We start from the raw sequence: 16,665 nt of genomic DNA on the forward strand, positions 1-16,665 counted from the left end.
CCTGCCGCGAGGTCTACCCCTGGGGGCTGTCCTTTCCACCCTGACCCTCAGACTCTCTCCCCTCTAGCCACACCAGCCCCTCTCTGTTCCTGGAAAAGCCAGACTCCTTTATGGCACTTGGTCTTTCTACCTTCTGTATTATCTGCATAGGACACTCTCCCAGTCCCTCCTTGCTACCTTTTACTCATCTCAGGAAGCCTACCCTGACTGCATCTCCACGCCCTCCACTGGGTCAGGGGCAGTGCCATTCACTCTCACAGCCCCCTGTTCTTCTGCTTCAGCACTAATTCATTGGAACAGTAACTCAGTACTGCCTGTGACTCCTTGATTCCTGTCTGTCTCCTCAACAAGAATCCGGGCTCCTTGAGGGCCGTCTCTGCTGACATGCACCAGCTGACCAAGGAGGGAGCATGTGGAATCACAAGTGCATCCTAGGTCCCATTATGTTTACAAAGTATCTCCTCCTTCACCAAATGCTCCTAAGGTTTTCAATACCTTCCTTGGGTAAAAGGCTGAGATCATACAGGAAGAGAGGACAGATGAACATTTTCTCTCTCTGTAAAGCCATGTGAAGGTTCTGTTGGGATAGATTGGGGTGGGGATGAGAAGATGGCTGAACCAGGATATGTGGCCTCTTGTCCTGGCTCAGCCATTGTTTACTGCGTGACCTTGGGAAAGTCCTCCTTTAGACCTCAGCTTCTTTAGCTGTGGCTCAGTATAAATAATGGTTCAGAATTCAGATTCTAAAATTGGATCTTTCCTTTGTCATTTACTAGCAAAGCACTTATCTTCTCTGAATCTCAGTTTCCTCATCTGTAAAGTATTATTGTATTTCTTAATACTGTTAAGAAAATGACCTATCTCACACAGCTGTTCCAAAAACTTAATGAGCACTCATTGATTTTACAACTACCACCTCTCCTTTCCTTTTGGATTTTTAATGGGCTCTACTCATTTGTTTTTCTTTGAAGCTAAAGGGGAGCTCTGTCCCATATTTCAAAACTAATCTCCCCCATCAACAAAGAAATTCTAGTGAAAATTGACCTGGGACCACTTTGATAAATGTGGACTCCAGGAAGGAGATACTGAGACCAGAGTTGTCCCACAGCATATTCTTATCAGATTTGGGGCTTAGAAATTCTTAAACTTTGAGCACCCAAAGACTAAGATCTGAGTCTGCCTTGTACGTGGCTGTAGCTCCAATGCCCAGAATCGTGGCTTACATATAGCAATGAGAGAACAATAAATGTTTGCTGATAAATGATACACAGCCTGACAGCAAGTCTAGTGCTCAATTCTCTGAGCCTCAAGTTTTTTCATTTGAAAATGGAAATTAAAACAATGCCCAATTAATTGTGAGGATTTAATGAGATAATGCATGTAAGGGGTTTAGCATAGAGCTTGACACATAAGAGTTCAGTGATTGATGGATATAGGTGGTGATAAAGATGGTGGTGATAAGCCTCACGTTATGTTGTGGCTCAGAGTGGGTACTACTAATTAGAGATCTAGCCTGAGTTCAAAATGGAAGCCTTCCAGAAAGAGGAAAGACAGGACCACAGCTGGGTTACAGAAGGATGCAGAGTGTCAGTAGCCCGTGGCCAGGGAATCAGGTGTGGAGGCGCCAGAGGGGTCTTTAGGACCCTGCGACTCGGGAGCGCGCGGTTGCCGGGGGCGCGCGGCGCGTGAGGTGAGGGGGAGGGCGCGGGTCTTGCACCAGCCTAAAGCGCCTCACGCCCAGCAGCATCTCGGAGGGCGGGGCCGAACCCCGGGCCGCAGTGCGATTGGCAGAGGCGCGCGGGTGACGCCGACGGTTGGCGCGAGGCTCCGCCCCATGCCGGCCCCGCCCCCGCGCGCGCTCCGGCTGTCTGCAGCCTCGCTCTGGCTCGCGCCGCGCCCCCGCGCGGAGTCCGCGCGTCAGTCGGTCCCTTGCGCGGCTCTGGGACGGCGGGTTGCAGCCAGCAGAGCGCGCTGACTCCGGGAGGCGGCGGAGTCCCCGGGCGGCTCGTGAAGAGGCTCTGAGCCCGAAGACTCGCACAGCGTGATGGCCCCCATTGGCCTCAAAGCCGTGGTCGGAGAGAGTAAGTGGAATCGCCTTCCTCACCAGAGTCAGGGGCTGCGGCTGCCCAGGAGGAGCCCGGCGCCGTACCTGCCTGCAGCGCTCGGGCCTCGGCGCTGGCTGCCCGCCCCGCTCGGCTGGGAGCTCAAGGCTGGGAGGGCCCCGTTATTCCGGCGCCGCCCTGCGAGGGAAGTCCCTCCGGCCTTCTGCGGCCCGAGCCCGCTTCCCTTCTTCCCCCGCTCTCCCCTTCCCGAATTCCTCACCCTTCCCCCATCCCTCCCCTCTTCACCGCGTCCCTTACCCTACATCCCACCCTTCCCCTCCTCGCCCACCCCATCCATCCTCCTTCACCCCATCCCTCCCTTCATCCCCATCCTTCTTTTCCCTCTTAACCTCCATCGCCTTTACCCCCATCGCTCCATCCCTCCCTCTTCACCCCATCTCTCCTGTCTTCAACCCTGTTTCTCTTCCCCTCACTCCATCCCCCCTTCACTCCATGCCTTTTTCCTCTCCCTTTACCTCTGGCACCCCATTCTTCCCCCTTCACCTCGCCCTTACCCCCTGCTGCCCACTGCCCTTCCCTTCTGCACCCCATCACTCTCTCCTGCACCCTCATTCTCTTCACTCCCGTTACCTTCCCCTCATACCCCCGCTCCCCTTCCTTGCTTTCTTTATTTCCTAAGCGCCCTGATTCCACTCCTTTTTCTGTCTCCAGCCCCTCCCTCTTTCCCACCCTCCTTCGTGAATCGTGACGAGCGAAATCCCGGTCTGCGTCCTCCCCCTTCCTCCTCCCTCCCGGGAAGCCAGAGCCGCGGTCCCCCGCTGCAGAGACCCACCTGGGAGCGGCTTCGCGCGCCCAGCCTGGGCCACTTCTGGCAGCTGGAGAGACGCCAGTTTTCCAAACGCTTGGCTCTGCTGGCTGAGGCCGCCTCTCTCCTCCTCCCGTCCCAGGGTCTTGGCTTCAAGGGCGGGGTCTTATCGGGGTCCTGAACCCTCTTAAATCTCCCCGGATCGCTGTAGTGTGCGGCGGGAGGAGTGGCCCTGCCCAGCACCGCAATCTGCAGTCTCCCTGTTTGCACGACTCAGCCTTTGCTTGGCTGAATGTTTCGGGCGGTTCAAACCACTGTTGCAGGGAGGAAATGATTGTTTATGGGTTTGGATGAAAAGCTCAACGTAAATGGATTTTTAAAAATGGATGGTGGTGAGTTGTCGGCTCCAGCGGAGTGAGGGCTGATGTGGGTAATATTTGGAAAACGGCGCTCTCACTGCTAAATAAGACTGGTGGTATGTGTAGACAAACTGTCTCCAGTATTTTGGCTATTTCTTTTAACAAAAAATTGTGTAAGGATCGCTGTGGCTTCTGGTACCTCTTTTGGAATGATGAGAAAGTTGAAACTGGGCATTTCTCTGGAGGAGAGACTGAGAAAGGAAATAGAATAAAAATGGTGGAAATTAGTTTCCTTTCCAAAGATTCTCCTATTATAGCACACACATTCTCTCTTTTTTGCTATCAAATGTTTTGTCTGTGCAGTGTTCCTTTTGGGCATCATTACTGTTTTTTCTTTCCCATTCTTTTCATTGGTGTATAGGAAATATCCCCACTTGTACAACGTTACTGACTGACCTATTACATCAGAAGTAAATTGTTATAAAAGCTGAACCCCAAGTAAGTTTTTTAAAAGTGCCCACTATAACCCCTGCCTTCCCCATGCAGTAGGGTTCTGAATCATGCATCGTCTGTTTTCTGAGGAGAATCAAGGCGGTTAGGGATCCTGTAATGTCAATACCCTCAGTTTACTCCTGGGAAAGAAATGGAGGCTCAGAGCAGTTAAATGACTTGCCAAAATCCGTGCTAATTGATTTTTAAAACCTGGTGGCCCGTTTCCTTGCAACATTAGTAAAAAACAAACAAATTTCTTCATTATCCCAGATAGTATACCATTTCCTTCTAACTATTTTTAAAGAATTATGGAATGTGAATGTTACATGTTACATTCTTTCAAATGTTTGAATAAGGTGCTTGAAAACAAAATCTTTAGTGTTACAGAGATCAAATTTTTGTATCCTTTTGCCAGGACCCAGGTGGCTCCTTAGTCCTCCCCACCCCACCCCCATTTTTTTAGAAGCAAGCATAAAGCTTAAAAAAAAAAAATCAATATGTAATGCAGCCAAAATTTCTTTTCCAAAATAAAGCAAAGCCACTGTTTACGAAAATAAAACCAAACCAATTTCACATAAAATTGGTGAATGTGTGAACAGTGTTATATTCCTATAAAACTGAGTTAGGTATACATTTTGGGGGAAAATACTTGCAATCCTTTGTCGATGACACGGTTAATTCTGGCTCCTAATTTTGGATGGGGTTTCTAGCTTTGCCTTTTCCCTCTAAAAATAAAAGTGAAGTGAAGATGTTTTTAACCAGCATGCACCTATTTAAATGTCACCTTCACTGCCTCATCTTCCCAATCTACATTAACAGCCCATAGTCACTGGCTATCATATTTCCTCATTAATTTTCTTCATAGCACTTAAAATTATCTAAAATGATCTTGTCCAGTGTTTTTGTTTTTTGTATTTGATTGTTTTATCCACTGGAACGTTTCTTCCAGGAGAGCAGTGTCTCTATCTGACGTGCTCACCACTGTAGCCTGTGCCAAGCATGGTGCCTAGCTCTTAATTGGCAGTCAGTAAATATTGAATGAATGAATGAATGAATAAATGAAGGATATGATGGAGAGGAAGATAAATGTAGTTTTTGGCTTCTGGTCACATCTTTCTGAGTCGAGTTTTAGAGTGGCAGTAGGTACAGGCACAACAAAAGTAGAAATGGGTCAACTTTAGCTGTTCATTCAACACATATTTGTTGAGAGCCTGCTAGGAACTATGGAAGAACACAGGACAACTAAAATATGGGAGACTCATACTTTTGTGACAGACATAGACAATCCTGAGATGCTTTCCCTGTCACTTCCCAGACACTTAGGGTATGCTCAGTGCATTGTACTTCTTTGTGTTGGTCTGGCCCAACTAGATCAGAAGTTCCTCCAGGGGAAAGTAGGAGCTTGTCTTATTCTTATGTCTATCCTTGGTGTGTGAATTAGTGCTTGGTACTCAGTAAATAATGAATGACTTAATCTTCATGTATAGCAGTTCAGAGAATGGGCTCTGGAAGTAGACTACCTGGGATAAAATTCTGATCTACCACTTATTAGCTAGGTGATTTTGGCAAGAAATGGGGCATTTTTGTGCCTCAATTTCTTCATCTATAAAATGGGTAATAATAGCGCCTACATAGTGGTGTTCTGTGAGTATTAAGTGAGGTAACGGAGGTATAGCATTTAGCACAGTTCTTGGCATACAGTAAATTCAGTAAGCATTATCATTATGGAAAGATCCACAAAGAGATCAGTAAAAGTGTTAGAGGATTTCGAGAAGAAATAGACTACCTCTGTCCTATGGAGCCAGGGTTTTGGGGGAGAAAGCAGAGTCTCAGATAAGCTTCTTGAAAGAAGTGCAAATGAACTTGAAAATGGAAGAATCGACCTGAAAAACATAGACGATTTGTAATCTGACCCATTTCTATTCCCAGTCCTACTCATTTCTTTACCTTATTTTTTCTTTATTATTATTTTTCTATAAAACGTAGTTGTTTTTTGCTCTCTACAAAGAGATTGTAAGAGAAAGGACAGTTTCATTTTTTGTCGCATTTTATATCTATTTTTTGTTAATAGATGATGTTTCAATTATGTAAATCCATGTTGTATAATCAAGAGTTTATTCCTGTTCCCTGAAGTTTTATCAGTGTTACAGAGATGCAAGGATTACAAAATGTACTGTTTGTTTTTCTTGTTGTTTCCTAGCTGTTAGCAATTTCTCCTCATGTTTGCTTATTATTATAGAATCACATTCTTTTGAAAAAGAACGTAATTTCAATTTGTAGATTAAATACATACCTTTTTCAGATGGGGCCATGACACATAGGCTGTGTCAGAAGTTGAGAGGACAGACACCTCGATAGAAGCAATTGTCATTCATTTTCTACACTTTCTCTTAAAGAAACTTTGGTTAGCATACAAATAACAAGTCTATTTTGAACTATATTAAGTACATGCGTTTTTTTCATTTTTAAAAAGTAAGGTAGATTTGCATACAGTAAAATTCACCCTTTTTAGTGAAGAGTTCTTCAAATTTCAGCCATTACAGACAGTCACGTAACCACCACCATAATCAAAATACGAAACAGTACCCATCACGCCCTCAGATTCTCTTGTGCTGCCTCTTTCTAGTCAACGTCTCCTTCCACCCCCAGCCCCCGGCAAACACTGAACTGCTTACTTCCTCTATAGTTTTGCCTTTTGCAGAATGTCATATCAATAGACTTGTAGTATGTAGCTTTTTGAATATGACTTCTTTAATTTAGCAAAATGCATTTGAGAGTCATCCCTGTTGCCTATATCAGTCCTTTGTCCCTTCTCATTGCTGTCTACTATTCTGTTCTATGGATATACGGTTTGTTTATCCATTCCCCAGATGAAGGACATTTGAGTTATTTGCAGTTTGGGGCAATTACTGATGCTTCTATAATGCTTCTATAAGCATTCACACACAGATTTTTGTGTGAATATATCACTTGGATATATAAACACCCAGGAGTGGAATTAATGGGTTGTATGACAGGTGTATGTTTGACTTCATAAGAAACTGTCAAATTGTTTTCCAAAGTATCTATACCATTTTATGTTTCCAACAGCAGCCCTGTTCGTACTTGGTATTATCAGTTTTTAAAATTGTAGTTATTCTGATAGGCAGTGGTGTCTCGTATTAATTTGCATTTTTGTAATAACTAATAATGTGAAGCATTTTTTCATGTGTTTATTTGCCACCTGTATATCTTCGTTGGTAAAATGTCCAAATCTTTCACATATTTTCTATTGGGTTGTTTGTTTTCTTCTTATTGAGTTTTGAGAGGTCTTTATATATTTTGGGTACAAGTCCTTTATCAAATATGTGATTTGTAAATATTTTCTCACAGTTGTGGCTTGTCTTTTCATTTTATTAACAGTATTTCTTATAGAGCAGAAGAAATTTGATGAAGTCCAATTTCTCAATTATTCTTTTATGAATTGTGTTTTTGGTATCCTATCTGAGAAATCTTTGCCTAACCCCAAGTTCACAAAGATTTTCTAGTATGTTTTTTTCCTATGTTTTCTTCTAGAAGTTTTGTAGTTTTAGGCCTTACATTTAGTCTGATCCATTTTGAGTTAATTTTTGTGTATTGTGTGAGCTATGATCAAGGTTCATTTTTGTGTGTACATGAATTTTTTTGGTATGTGAATGTCCATTACTAGCACCATTTGTTGAAAAGGCTAGACTTTTTTCCATTGAATTATCTTTGTTCTTTGTTGAAATCAGTTGGCTATGTATGAGTGGGTCTGTTTCTGGGCTCCATGTTCTGTTTCATGGATCAATATGTATGCTTTCACCAACACCCAGTCTGTCTCAATTATTGGAGCTTTAAAGTAAGACAAAACGATGTATTATGAGTCCTCCAACTTTATTCTTTTTCAAAATTGTTTTGATTCTTTTGGTTCATTTGCTTTTCCATATAAATTATAGAATCAGCTTGTCTGATTTCTGTTTTAAAGATATTTCTGGGATTTTGATTGGAATTGTGTTGACTCTATAAATCAGTTTGGGGAGAATTGGTATTTTAACAAGTTTACTTTTAATATTTTAGTTTCTTTGCTGTATTACAATGTGAAAATCTTAATTGTTAGCGTCACAAATAAGGGAGCAACCCTATGAGGAGAATTGTATGTAGTTTAGCAAGGTTGCAGGATACAAAGTCAATTTACAAAAATCAATTGTACTTTTATATACTAGCAATGAACAATTAGAATTGAAATTTTAAATAATACCATTTATAGTAGAACAAAAATCATGATACACTTAGGTATGAATCCAACAGAACATGTTCTCGATCTAGATGCTGAAAACTACGAAACGCTGAAGAAAAAAAATCAAAGAAGGATTAGATACGTGGAAATATATACTGTATTCATGGATTGGAAGAATTTACATTACATTTATTTATTTATTTTTATTATTTTTTTTTTAATTAAAGTTTATTGGGGTGACAGTTGTTATTAAAGTTACATAGATTTCAGGTGTACAGTTCTGTATTACATCATCTATAAATTCTATTGTGTGTTCACCACCCAGAGTCAGTTATTTTATTTTTTAAAAACATCTTTTCATTGTTCTTGGGTAGATACCTACGAATAGACTTGCTGGGCCGTATGGTTACTCTATATTTAACTTTCAAGGAACTGCCAAACTGTTTTCCAAAGTGGCTGCACCATTTTATATTCCCACCAACAGTGTAGGCAAGTTCCAGTTTGTAACAAATCTGACATGTCATACTTACTGGATTATTTGTTGGTTTATGCCTGCCTCCACCAGCCAAATGTAAGCTTTATGAGAGCTTAGACTGTCTTGTTCACGGCTGTATCCCCAGCACCTAGGAGAATAGTGCTGGTACATAGTGGGCGTGCAATAAATATTTGGAATGAACAGTTGAACAGTATATTTTATATATATTTTACATATATATACATATATATGCTATTTTTCTTCCTCTCTTAAATCTTTTTCAGATCTTCTGCATCAGAATTTCTCTCTCCTTAAATGGATTGGGAAGTTCCCATCTTTTTATATGTTCCAGAACAGATGAAATAACTTGGAAAATCCCTTCCTTGACTGTTATTTATTTATTTATTTTGCAAGCCATTTTTTAAATTAGTTTCAGGTGTACAAAACGATGTACTAGTTAGACATTTACACCCCTCACAAAGTGACAACCCCCCTCCCCTAATCTACTACCCCTCTGATATCATACATAGCTGTTACAGTTCCACTGACTCTATTCCCTATGCTGTACAACACATCACATGACTATATCTATATTGAATTATAGTTGATGTTCCATATTATTCAGCTTCAGCTTCAGATGTGCAGTGCAGTGCTCAGGTATCTACACCGTCCATGAAGTGGTCTCCCTAATAAGACAAGTGCCCATCTGACCCCCTACAAAATTTTTACATTATTGATTCTATTCCTTGACGGTTAGAAATGATTTCTCTATAAAACTATTTCGGGGAAGAGGATAAGTATTTGACAGCTTTTTAAAATTTATTTGATTACTATTTACTTAGGCTTTCTACTTCTTGAGTCCATTTTGGCAATTTATATTTCCTTATAAAGTAGGCCTTAAATTTTTCAAATTTATTGACTTTAAATTAAATATGTATAATTTTTTAAAATGTATTCTGCATTGGTAGTTGTGATCTCCTTTCTTATTCTACCCTGTTTTTGTTATTTTTTTTGTGGAAATACTTCCTAGAGACTAGTCATTCTATTTTAATTGTCTTTTTAAAAATATCAATTTCTTCTAGGTTGTATGTGTGTGTTCTTAATTTAATTTCTAGAATCAAATGCCTGCTTAATTTTTTTCTTCTAATAAAAGCATCTGAGGATATGATTTTTTTATCTGAGTACAGCTTTGGTTGAATCCCATAGGTTTTACCCCCCTTACCCCCATAGGTTTGTTTTGTTTTTGCCCCATAGTTTTTAATATACAGTATTCTTGCCATTCAAAATATAGTCCTCCTTTGTTTTGAACTCGGTGTTACTCTTATGGGGTGACAAGTAGTTTAAATCGGGGCACAATTTCCATAAGAGGTGGTTTGGGGCTCAGGTATCATTCATGTGTTACCCATCAGATGTGAGAGAGCACGTCTCTGCCACAGGACCCAAAAAGGGCGTATACATAGTGCTGCTACGGAGATTTTCCTTCTGGCTTGTTTTTTGGCACACAATACCTCTTAGACAAACAGGTATTTGGCAGCTAATGAAGTACCTTTTCTTCAGTGGAGTAGCTGGGCCAAATTTTATAGTTATCACTGGCAATTCAACAGCCATAAATTTTGAACCCTCATCCTCGTGACTATAGGAGAAGCGCTTGGAAAATCCCCACCTGATCCTCTTACTTGATTGCCTCAATCAATTCCTTCTGTGCAGGGCTGTTGCTCCCCCAAATATTATTATTATTTTTTAATCAGAGAGAAAGTGTTGGGTAGTGGAACAGTTCTGGACTAGAAATTAGACATCCAGCTGATAGTCCCAGTTTTAACGCTTAGTGGCTGGTTGACTTGGACATGTTATTTAACCGTTTTTTTACAGTGGGAATTCTAATCCCAGCATCACAGAATTCTTTTAAGGCTCACATAAAATAATATATACAAAAGAAATTGCTTGGAAGACAAGAAAGAGTCACTATAAGGGGTTCCGATTTTACAGCTATAATTACAGAGATTAGTTTACTGGCTCAAGGTTACTGAATAAATCATTAAAAGAATCAAAGAAATTAATCACTTCACTCATACTTTTGATAGACACATAATCTAATAATCACTAGACAACAGCCGCTTTTGCCCACTCTGATGCCCTTTGGGGGAAGTTTGCATGGGTTAAAACGGCAATTTACTTCTGACGTACACTGATCTGATCTTAATATACCTCTCTGGGGCTCCAAAGCAAGATCACTACTGCTGCTCAAACTGCCAGCTCTCAGAGGGCAGGTTTCCAACATTTCTTTCTTTCTGTTTTTTTGTATGCCACTGATATTTACTTTCAATGTCTACTAATTATTTGGTCTAAGAGCTGACCTTGTAGGAAGTGAATGAGATAGTAAGTATTTATCACACAGGAAAGCCTATTTTATTCTTGGGAATAAAAAGAAAAATTAGAGAGAGATGGAGAAAAGTAAAGAAAAGCAAACAAATTAAAAAAAAAAAAAAAAAAAAAAAAAGAATCCCTGGAGCCTAGCTGTGAAGATACAGATTTGAGTCAGTCTTCAGCAGTTACTCTTTGGAGGATTTCTGAGACGTCAGAGAAACCCAGGGCCATATATCGTGGTTTGTTTCTGTTTCAGCATGACTCGGAGGGTTCCGGGACCAAATTTTCATTCATTCAGCAAATATTTATGCAGTCACTCCTGCGTGCCAGATGTCGTGCTAAGGGCAGCAGATACAATGGTGTGCAAATATAAGTGGACCTGGTCCTAGTGGGATTCAGACAGGTAGTGGTGAGCGCATTGGGGTAAGCGCCCTAAGAAAGGCAAATGGTGTGATGATGTTGGAGCACATGGGGGAGCCCCCAACAAGGCCTGGGGAGTGAGGGAGGCTGAGGGAGACCTGGAGGACGAGGCAGTTAGCCAGGAGAAGGCTGGTGTTGGTGGCACCTGTGGGGGACAATGTCCAGGCTTGGCAAGAAAATGAGACAGGTTCGGTTGGCTAATGCTGGTGAAGTAGGAATATTTTCCTGTGAGTCCCCAAATGATGTAAATGATGTTGGATCTGCCGGCAGTTTCTGGGTGTGGGCCGGGATCGTGTCTCGTGAAGCTCAAGAATGGACACATGGACTAGGGAGAAGCAAAAAGTTTTAAAAAAAGGATAGAGGCAGGAGAAGAGGTTGCAGCTCCAGAGTGGGAGGGGGTCTCGAATGGGGGTGCCCAGTGACTGAGGCAAAAGCTCTTACTTTTATACCTTCCCTTGCCTGCTTGGGGAAGGGGGCTGGAAACTTCTAATGGAATTCATCTATCAGGTTTGTCCTGTTTGCTCATCCTGAAGGGATTAACAAACCAACCCATTCCTATCTATCAGATCTGCTCCTTCATCCTGCCAGAAGGGATTTGAGATTATTTATTAACTTTAAGACGTATTCTCATGTCTCTGTCCTGGAGTGAAGGAGACGTTCCAGACCCTGGAGTTTCAGGACATGGCTGCTTTTTGTTTATTCCACCAGGAACCCCCCAGTCCACCTAGCAACATGCTAACTAACCTGTCTCATTGGGGGGTGAGGGCGTGTGCAGAGGGAGTTGGAGAGGTGCTCACTGCTTTCCTGTCTTTGTAAAGGACTTTTATGTTTATCTCAGGAGCAGTGGAACACTACTGATGGCTTTAAGTCAGGGAGAGACATGGTTAGTATTTAGCTTAGAAAGATCTCTGGTTGCTGTGTGGAGCATGGATGGAAGGGAGGGAGACTGAAGCCAGATGGTTCAGTTAGGAAGCTGTGATGGTGGTCCAGGCTGGAGAGAGTGATGGGGAGAGTGGGATCTCTGCCAGGGCTGGAGAAATGGCTGGTGGAGAGCTAGATCTACTTGGAGGAGTCTTGGGAGGTAAGAGTGTCAGGTCACGGTGATTGACTGGATGTGGAGGATGAGGAAAAGGAGTTGGGAAAGATCCCCAGTGTTCTGGCTTGGGCAGCCAAATGGACGGCCTTGCCATTCACTGAGGTCTGGAAGAAGGGGAAGAAACAGGTTTGTTGAGGAAGAGCCGCTTTTGCAGGCCCGGTGTTTCAGGTGCTTGTGCACTGTCTGAGGGCAGGTAGGAAGCAGAGCTAGCAGGCTTGAGAGTCAGAGACAGGAGAGAGAATCTAGCCGAGCTGTGTGTCGAGGGCCCGCCCCCACGTAGCCTCAAAGCCAGCTTGAGCCAGCAACGGAGTCTTCTTGCAGGAACGAGCCTCCGCTCTCCAGGCTGGGAGGCTCGGCAGGTAGAAACTTTTCAGTTTTTCTCCTGTGATGTTTCCCCTGTCTTCACGTCAGCCCTCGCCTCTGTGAACTTCATTGTTCAGGATTGTTTTGAGGAAGAAATGAGGAAATGGTTGTAGTCGATCAAAATACGAAGCTCTGAGGATTTGGGATTTGTGCTGTGTCAAGGTGCCGTCACGCTGTAGACTCTTGGCCTTGGGAAGGGTCTCAGAAGCATCTAGTCCAGACTCTCACCCAGAGCAGGAAGTCAGGTTGTACGAGTCTGTTGGGTGAACCACACTGGCAGATTTTTGTCCTTCTCTGTAGCTACTGGGGACAGACAGTGATATTTTCGTGTTCTGTGCCGGCAAGGATTCACAGTGACAAATATAAGCTTCCAGGACTGTTACAATTGTGAGGGGCTTCGTATACTCGGCTTAGATACAGCTCAGGACTTTCCAGTCAATTCTAACCCAGTTGCAGATGAGCCTCCCAAACCTCCTTTAATGGCGGCAGGAACAAAGCTGCTTCTGTTTGGCACCCGAGGGGGAAGAAGAAAGAACTTTTAGGCGTAGATGGTTTTCAGAGCCCCCGTGCTGGGAGTGGCAGGGGGAAGCACGCTCATTGATCCTCTTCTCTCAGAGTTTCTTTTCGCCCATCTTCTGATCATTGGTGTAGCCAAGGGAGGAAGGGGAGAGGCCTTTCCCTGGCCTCTGGACACATCGATATTGTTGGTTCTAGTTGCTAGTTTTTGTGGAAAATAGAACATTGGAGCTGAGCAAGTCTCCCTCCACTTTGGGTTAATTTCACGCTCTGGGCTTTCAACAATCGATTACTGTGAGGCAGACCCTTAAAATTACTCAGTCTCTAGACCTCATCGTGTTTGGGTAAAAGTGCTTCTCCGGGATTGTAAGATGAGGCAATCATGTGTCCACTGAGAGTTTTCCAGTTTGCTTTCCCTCAGGTGAGCTGAGGGTGGGTTACCTTGAACTTTCCTGTTTGGGTTTTGTAGTCCTGTCAGTGTCTTCTCTCCTCCTCCTCCCACTTCCGTCCCCCTTCTTACTCCTTCTCCTCCTTTCTCCTTTTGCTCCTTCTCTCTCTCTCTCTCTCTCTTTCTCACTCTCTTTCTTTCCCTCCCTCATTCTTTCCCTTTCTCTCCCGCCCCCCTTATTCTTTAAGGAACTTTGAGATTCAAGTTAGAGTGTAAGCTTTTTCAGGCTTTAACTGAGACTAAATGATCTGGTCAGTCTCTCATAGAGTGGCAATGCTCATTCTTTCCCTGCCTCCAACCTCTTATTAAGAAATATTTACAACGTACTGAAAAGTTGAAAGAATAGCATAATGGTCGCCCACCTACCTTCTACCGAGATTTAACAATTAACCTCTTGCCATATTTGTTTTTATCTCTCTATATATACTTTTTACTAAAGGGTTAGGGTTAGGGGTTAGATATTGCAGAAGAAAAAATTAATGAATTTGAAGATACAGCAATAGAAACTATCCAAAGTGAAACATAGAAAAAAAGCTGGGGGGAAAAAACAAGAGGCATCATTGAGCTGTGGGACAATCTCCTTTTATGTCTCTCTCGTTAAAAAATGAAAAACAAAATAATAATAATAATAATAATACATTTCATAGTCTGTTTCCTCCAGGTTTTCTTGTTGTTGTTTTGTTTGGTCTCTCTTTCCATGTAGGGACTTTCCTGGGATGTGTAGCGCACCCTGGTTGGCAGCTTGTGATTAAGCATGAGAGCGGTCCATGCTGATTGGGAGCACTGACCTTGTGGACGCGTCTGGTCCCGGGGCGCTGTTTGCTGGGGATCCCCAGTGTCAGTATCCTCAGATTTTTCTTCTTGGGCTCAGTGCCCCAGAGAAGTCTCTTTCTGTCTCCTGCCTGGGAGATAAAGGTCTAGCTGCCAGACTTCTGGGAGCTGAGTGGGTGAAGAGGGCCCGAATGTGGAGGGTAGTTCTCAACAATTCATACATATAGTCAGTCCTTCTGTTTTCAGTATTGAACTCACGCTCTCAACTGTGTCTTGGGTACCCCAGTCCAGGGACGCTCTCCACCCTCTGAAGAGGAAATTTTCAGTGTTACACCATGTTGGGACAGTCACCCAGTGACGGGAAGTGGTTGAAGGGATGCCTTATGCCCCATTTTTTTAGGTTCCAGAGGTACCCGGTGCTTCCAGTTCCCAAAACGGTTAAGGATCCTTCTGGGGAGCTTTCACTGGTTTTCAGTGTGCTTTCCTCCTGGCTTAGGTCTCCACTTCAGATTCAGCTTTCCTCGGCCTGTGAAGTCAGTTACCACACATCTATTGTAGAAAAGAAGACCACAGACTCAGAATTTAAAAATAAGGCTTTATCATTTCTAAGAACTGCAGTCCAGGAAGGAAGGAGGGGAGTGGCTGCCAGCCGGAGGCTGGGGACCACCCCATCCTAGTTTCTTAACATAGCAAAATGACTGGCTCTTTTGGCAACTTTTTTCCTTTCCCGCCCAGAGGAGAATGGAAACAGTCTGCTAGAGTTCTAGAGCTAATTGGGCAGCAAACAAAAATCTGACTAAATAGAGACAGGTTAAAAAAATATTTGGGACACCCCAAATCCAGGAATTTCATTTGGAATTGGCTCATTAGCTCCCCGTGAAGCAGGAAATCAAGTGAAGCTTGAGATCATTTCTTCTTATGCTGGGTACCCCCTGCTACACCCCAATATACATCCTCAATGGAATGGTCTTTGGCATAGAACTTTTTACTAAATTATATATATAGTTTGGAGAGACAGACTTCACCAGTCAGTTCTCCACCACCGACCCATCCCCTAGCTGAAGGCGGGGCAAAAAACATTATCCTCACACACATATTCTGAGGGCAATATTTAAACAGTGCCTAAGTAAATGGGAGGGGCAAAGAGCCCACCTACACGTTTTGGTACAAATAGATGGCCAGAGAGAATGGCCTCTGGTCTAGGTGAGTTAGGCAGACAAGAAAAAAAAACAAAAAAACCTACATGGGTGCTGTGTATTAAAACACAAGAAGCAGAATCTTTTCTGTAGAGTATGGAAGCCTGATGAGAAAGTCACCCAGTCTGCATGCATATTCAGTGAAAGTTCGTGCAAACTCAGCTATTTCTTTTAGATTTTCAATGTTTCTTCTCTTCTTGGAGCTCCAACTTCTTCTTGCGCTTGATCCTGAGCCCAAAACCCAACAGGATGTTTTCTTTTCCTGGTATCTTATTGCAACCAGTTACCCGGATTTGGGAAAAGGAAGCAGCCCTCCTGAAATTAGACCTTTGTGTGTGTTGGGGGATGGGAATGGGGGAAACCATTTCTGCCATCTGGAAGCTTCCCAGGGGCTTTTGTCATGTCACTTTGACACCTCTAGAATGGCTGTGTTGACGGTTCCAGAGGAGGCTTGAGCCTGTGGTCTTGTCACGCTGTGTGAGACGAAGCATTTTTTAAATATCTCAGACCTGAAGCAGATTAAATCTTCGATCAGAACAGATTGGGCTGATCAGAATCTTGGGCTTCAAAATAAGATGATTCCTAACCGCTGTCATGGACAAGTCCCTCCGACTCTGTCAGGTTCTGTTTCTTTATAAAATGGACAAAATCAGGTTTTGTCTACCTCTGCACCGCTGACCTTTTGGGTCGTGTGAGCCTGTGCATTACGGAATGTTTGGCAGATCCCTGGCCTCTCCCCACTAGGTGCCCATAGCACCCTCCAATTGTGACGATCAAAACTGTCTCCAGACATTGCTGAATGTACCCCAAAGGGTAAAATCACTTTCCATCGAAAACCGCTGGACTAGGTGGTCATCTTTATGTCCCCTGTCTGCTCTGGGTTTCTGGAATTATATGAAACATTCCATTCTTTCCCCCTCTTTCTTTCCAAAGTGTATGTTCCCTAACCCTTTAGTCCTTAGGGAAACTCCCATTTAAGTCAAGACATATGATTTGGGGCCATTATATGCCACATGTACCAATATAAGGTACTGGCCACATCGTGGGTTCCTTTCGAGAT

At 43.1% G+C, this 16,665-nt stretch overlaps 1 protein-coding gene across 2 annotated transcripts in view; it reads left to right on the forward strand.

Moving 5' to 3' along the window:
- The first annotated feature begins 1,862 nt into the window (after nucleotides 1-1,862).
- The window catches only part of STXBP1 (syntaxin binding protein 1), a 58,975-nt gene continuing 44,172 nt past the window's right edge, over nucleotides 1,863-16,665 (forward strand). The window contains exon 1 of one of the 2 annotated variants that reach the window (XM_033122625.1): nucleotides 1,863-2,081. In XM_033122625.1, the coding sequence (XP_032978516.1) occupies nucleotides 2,045-2,081 (37 nt within the window). In that variant the 5' untranslated portion in view covers nucleotides 1,863-2,044. The remainder of the gene's footprint in view (nucleotides 2,082-16,665) is intronic. The other variant, XR_004424624.1, reaches the window with a different exon arrangement.

This window comes from Rhinolophus ferrumequinum, chromosome 12 (assembly GCF_004115265.2).
Source record: "Rhinolophus ferrumequinum isolate MPI-CBG mRhiFer1 chromosome 12, mRhiFer1_v1.p, whole genome shotgun sequence".
In the NCBI taxonomy this organism is placed as follows: Eukaryota; Metazoa; Chordata; class Mammalia; order Chiroptera; family Rhinolophidae; genus Rhinolophus; species Rhinolophus ferrumequinum.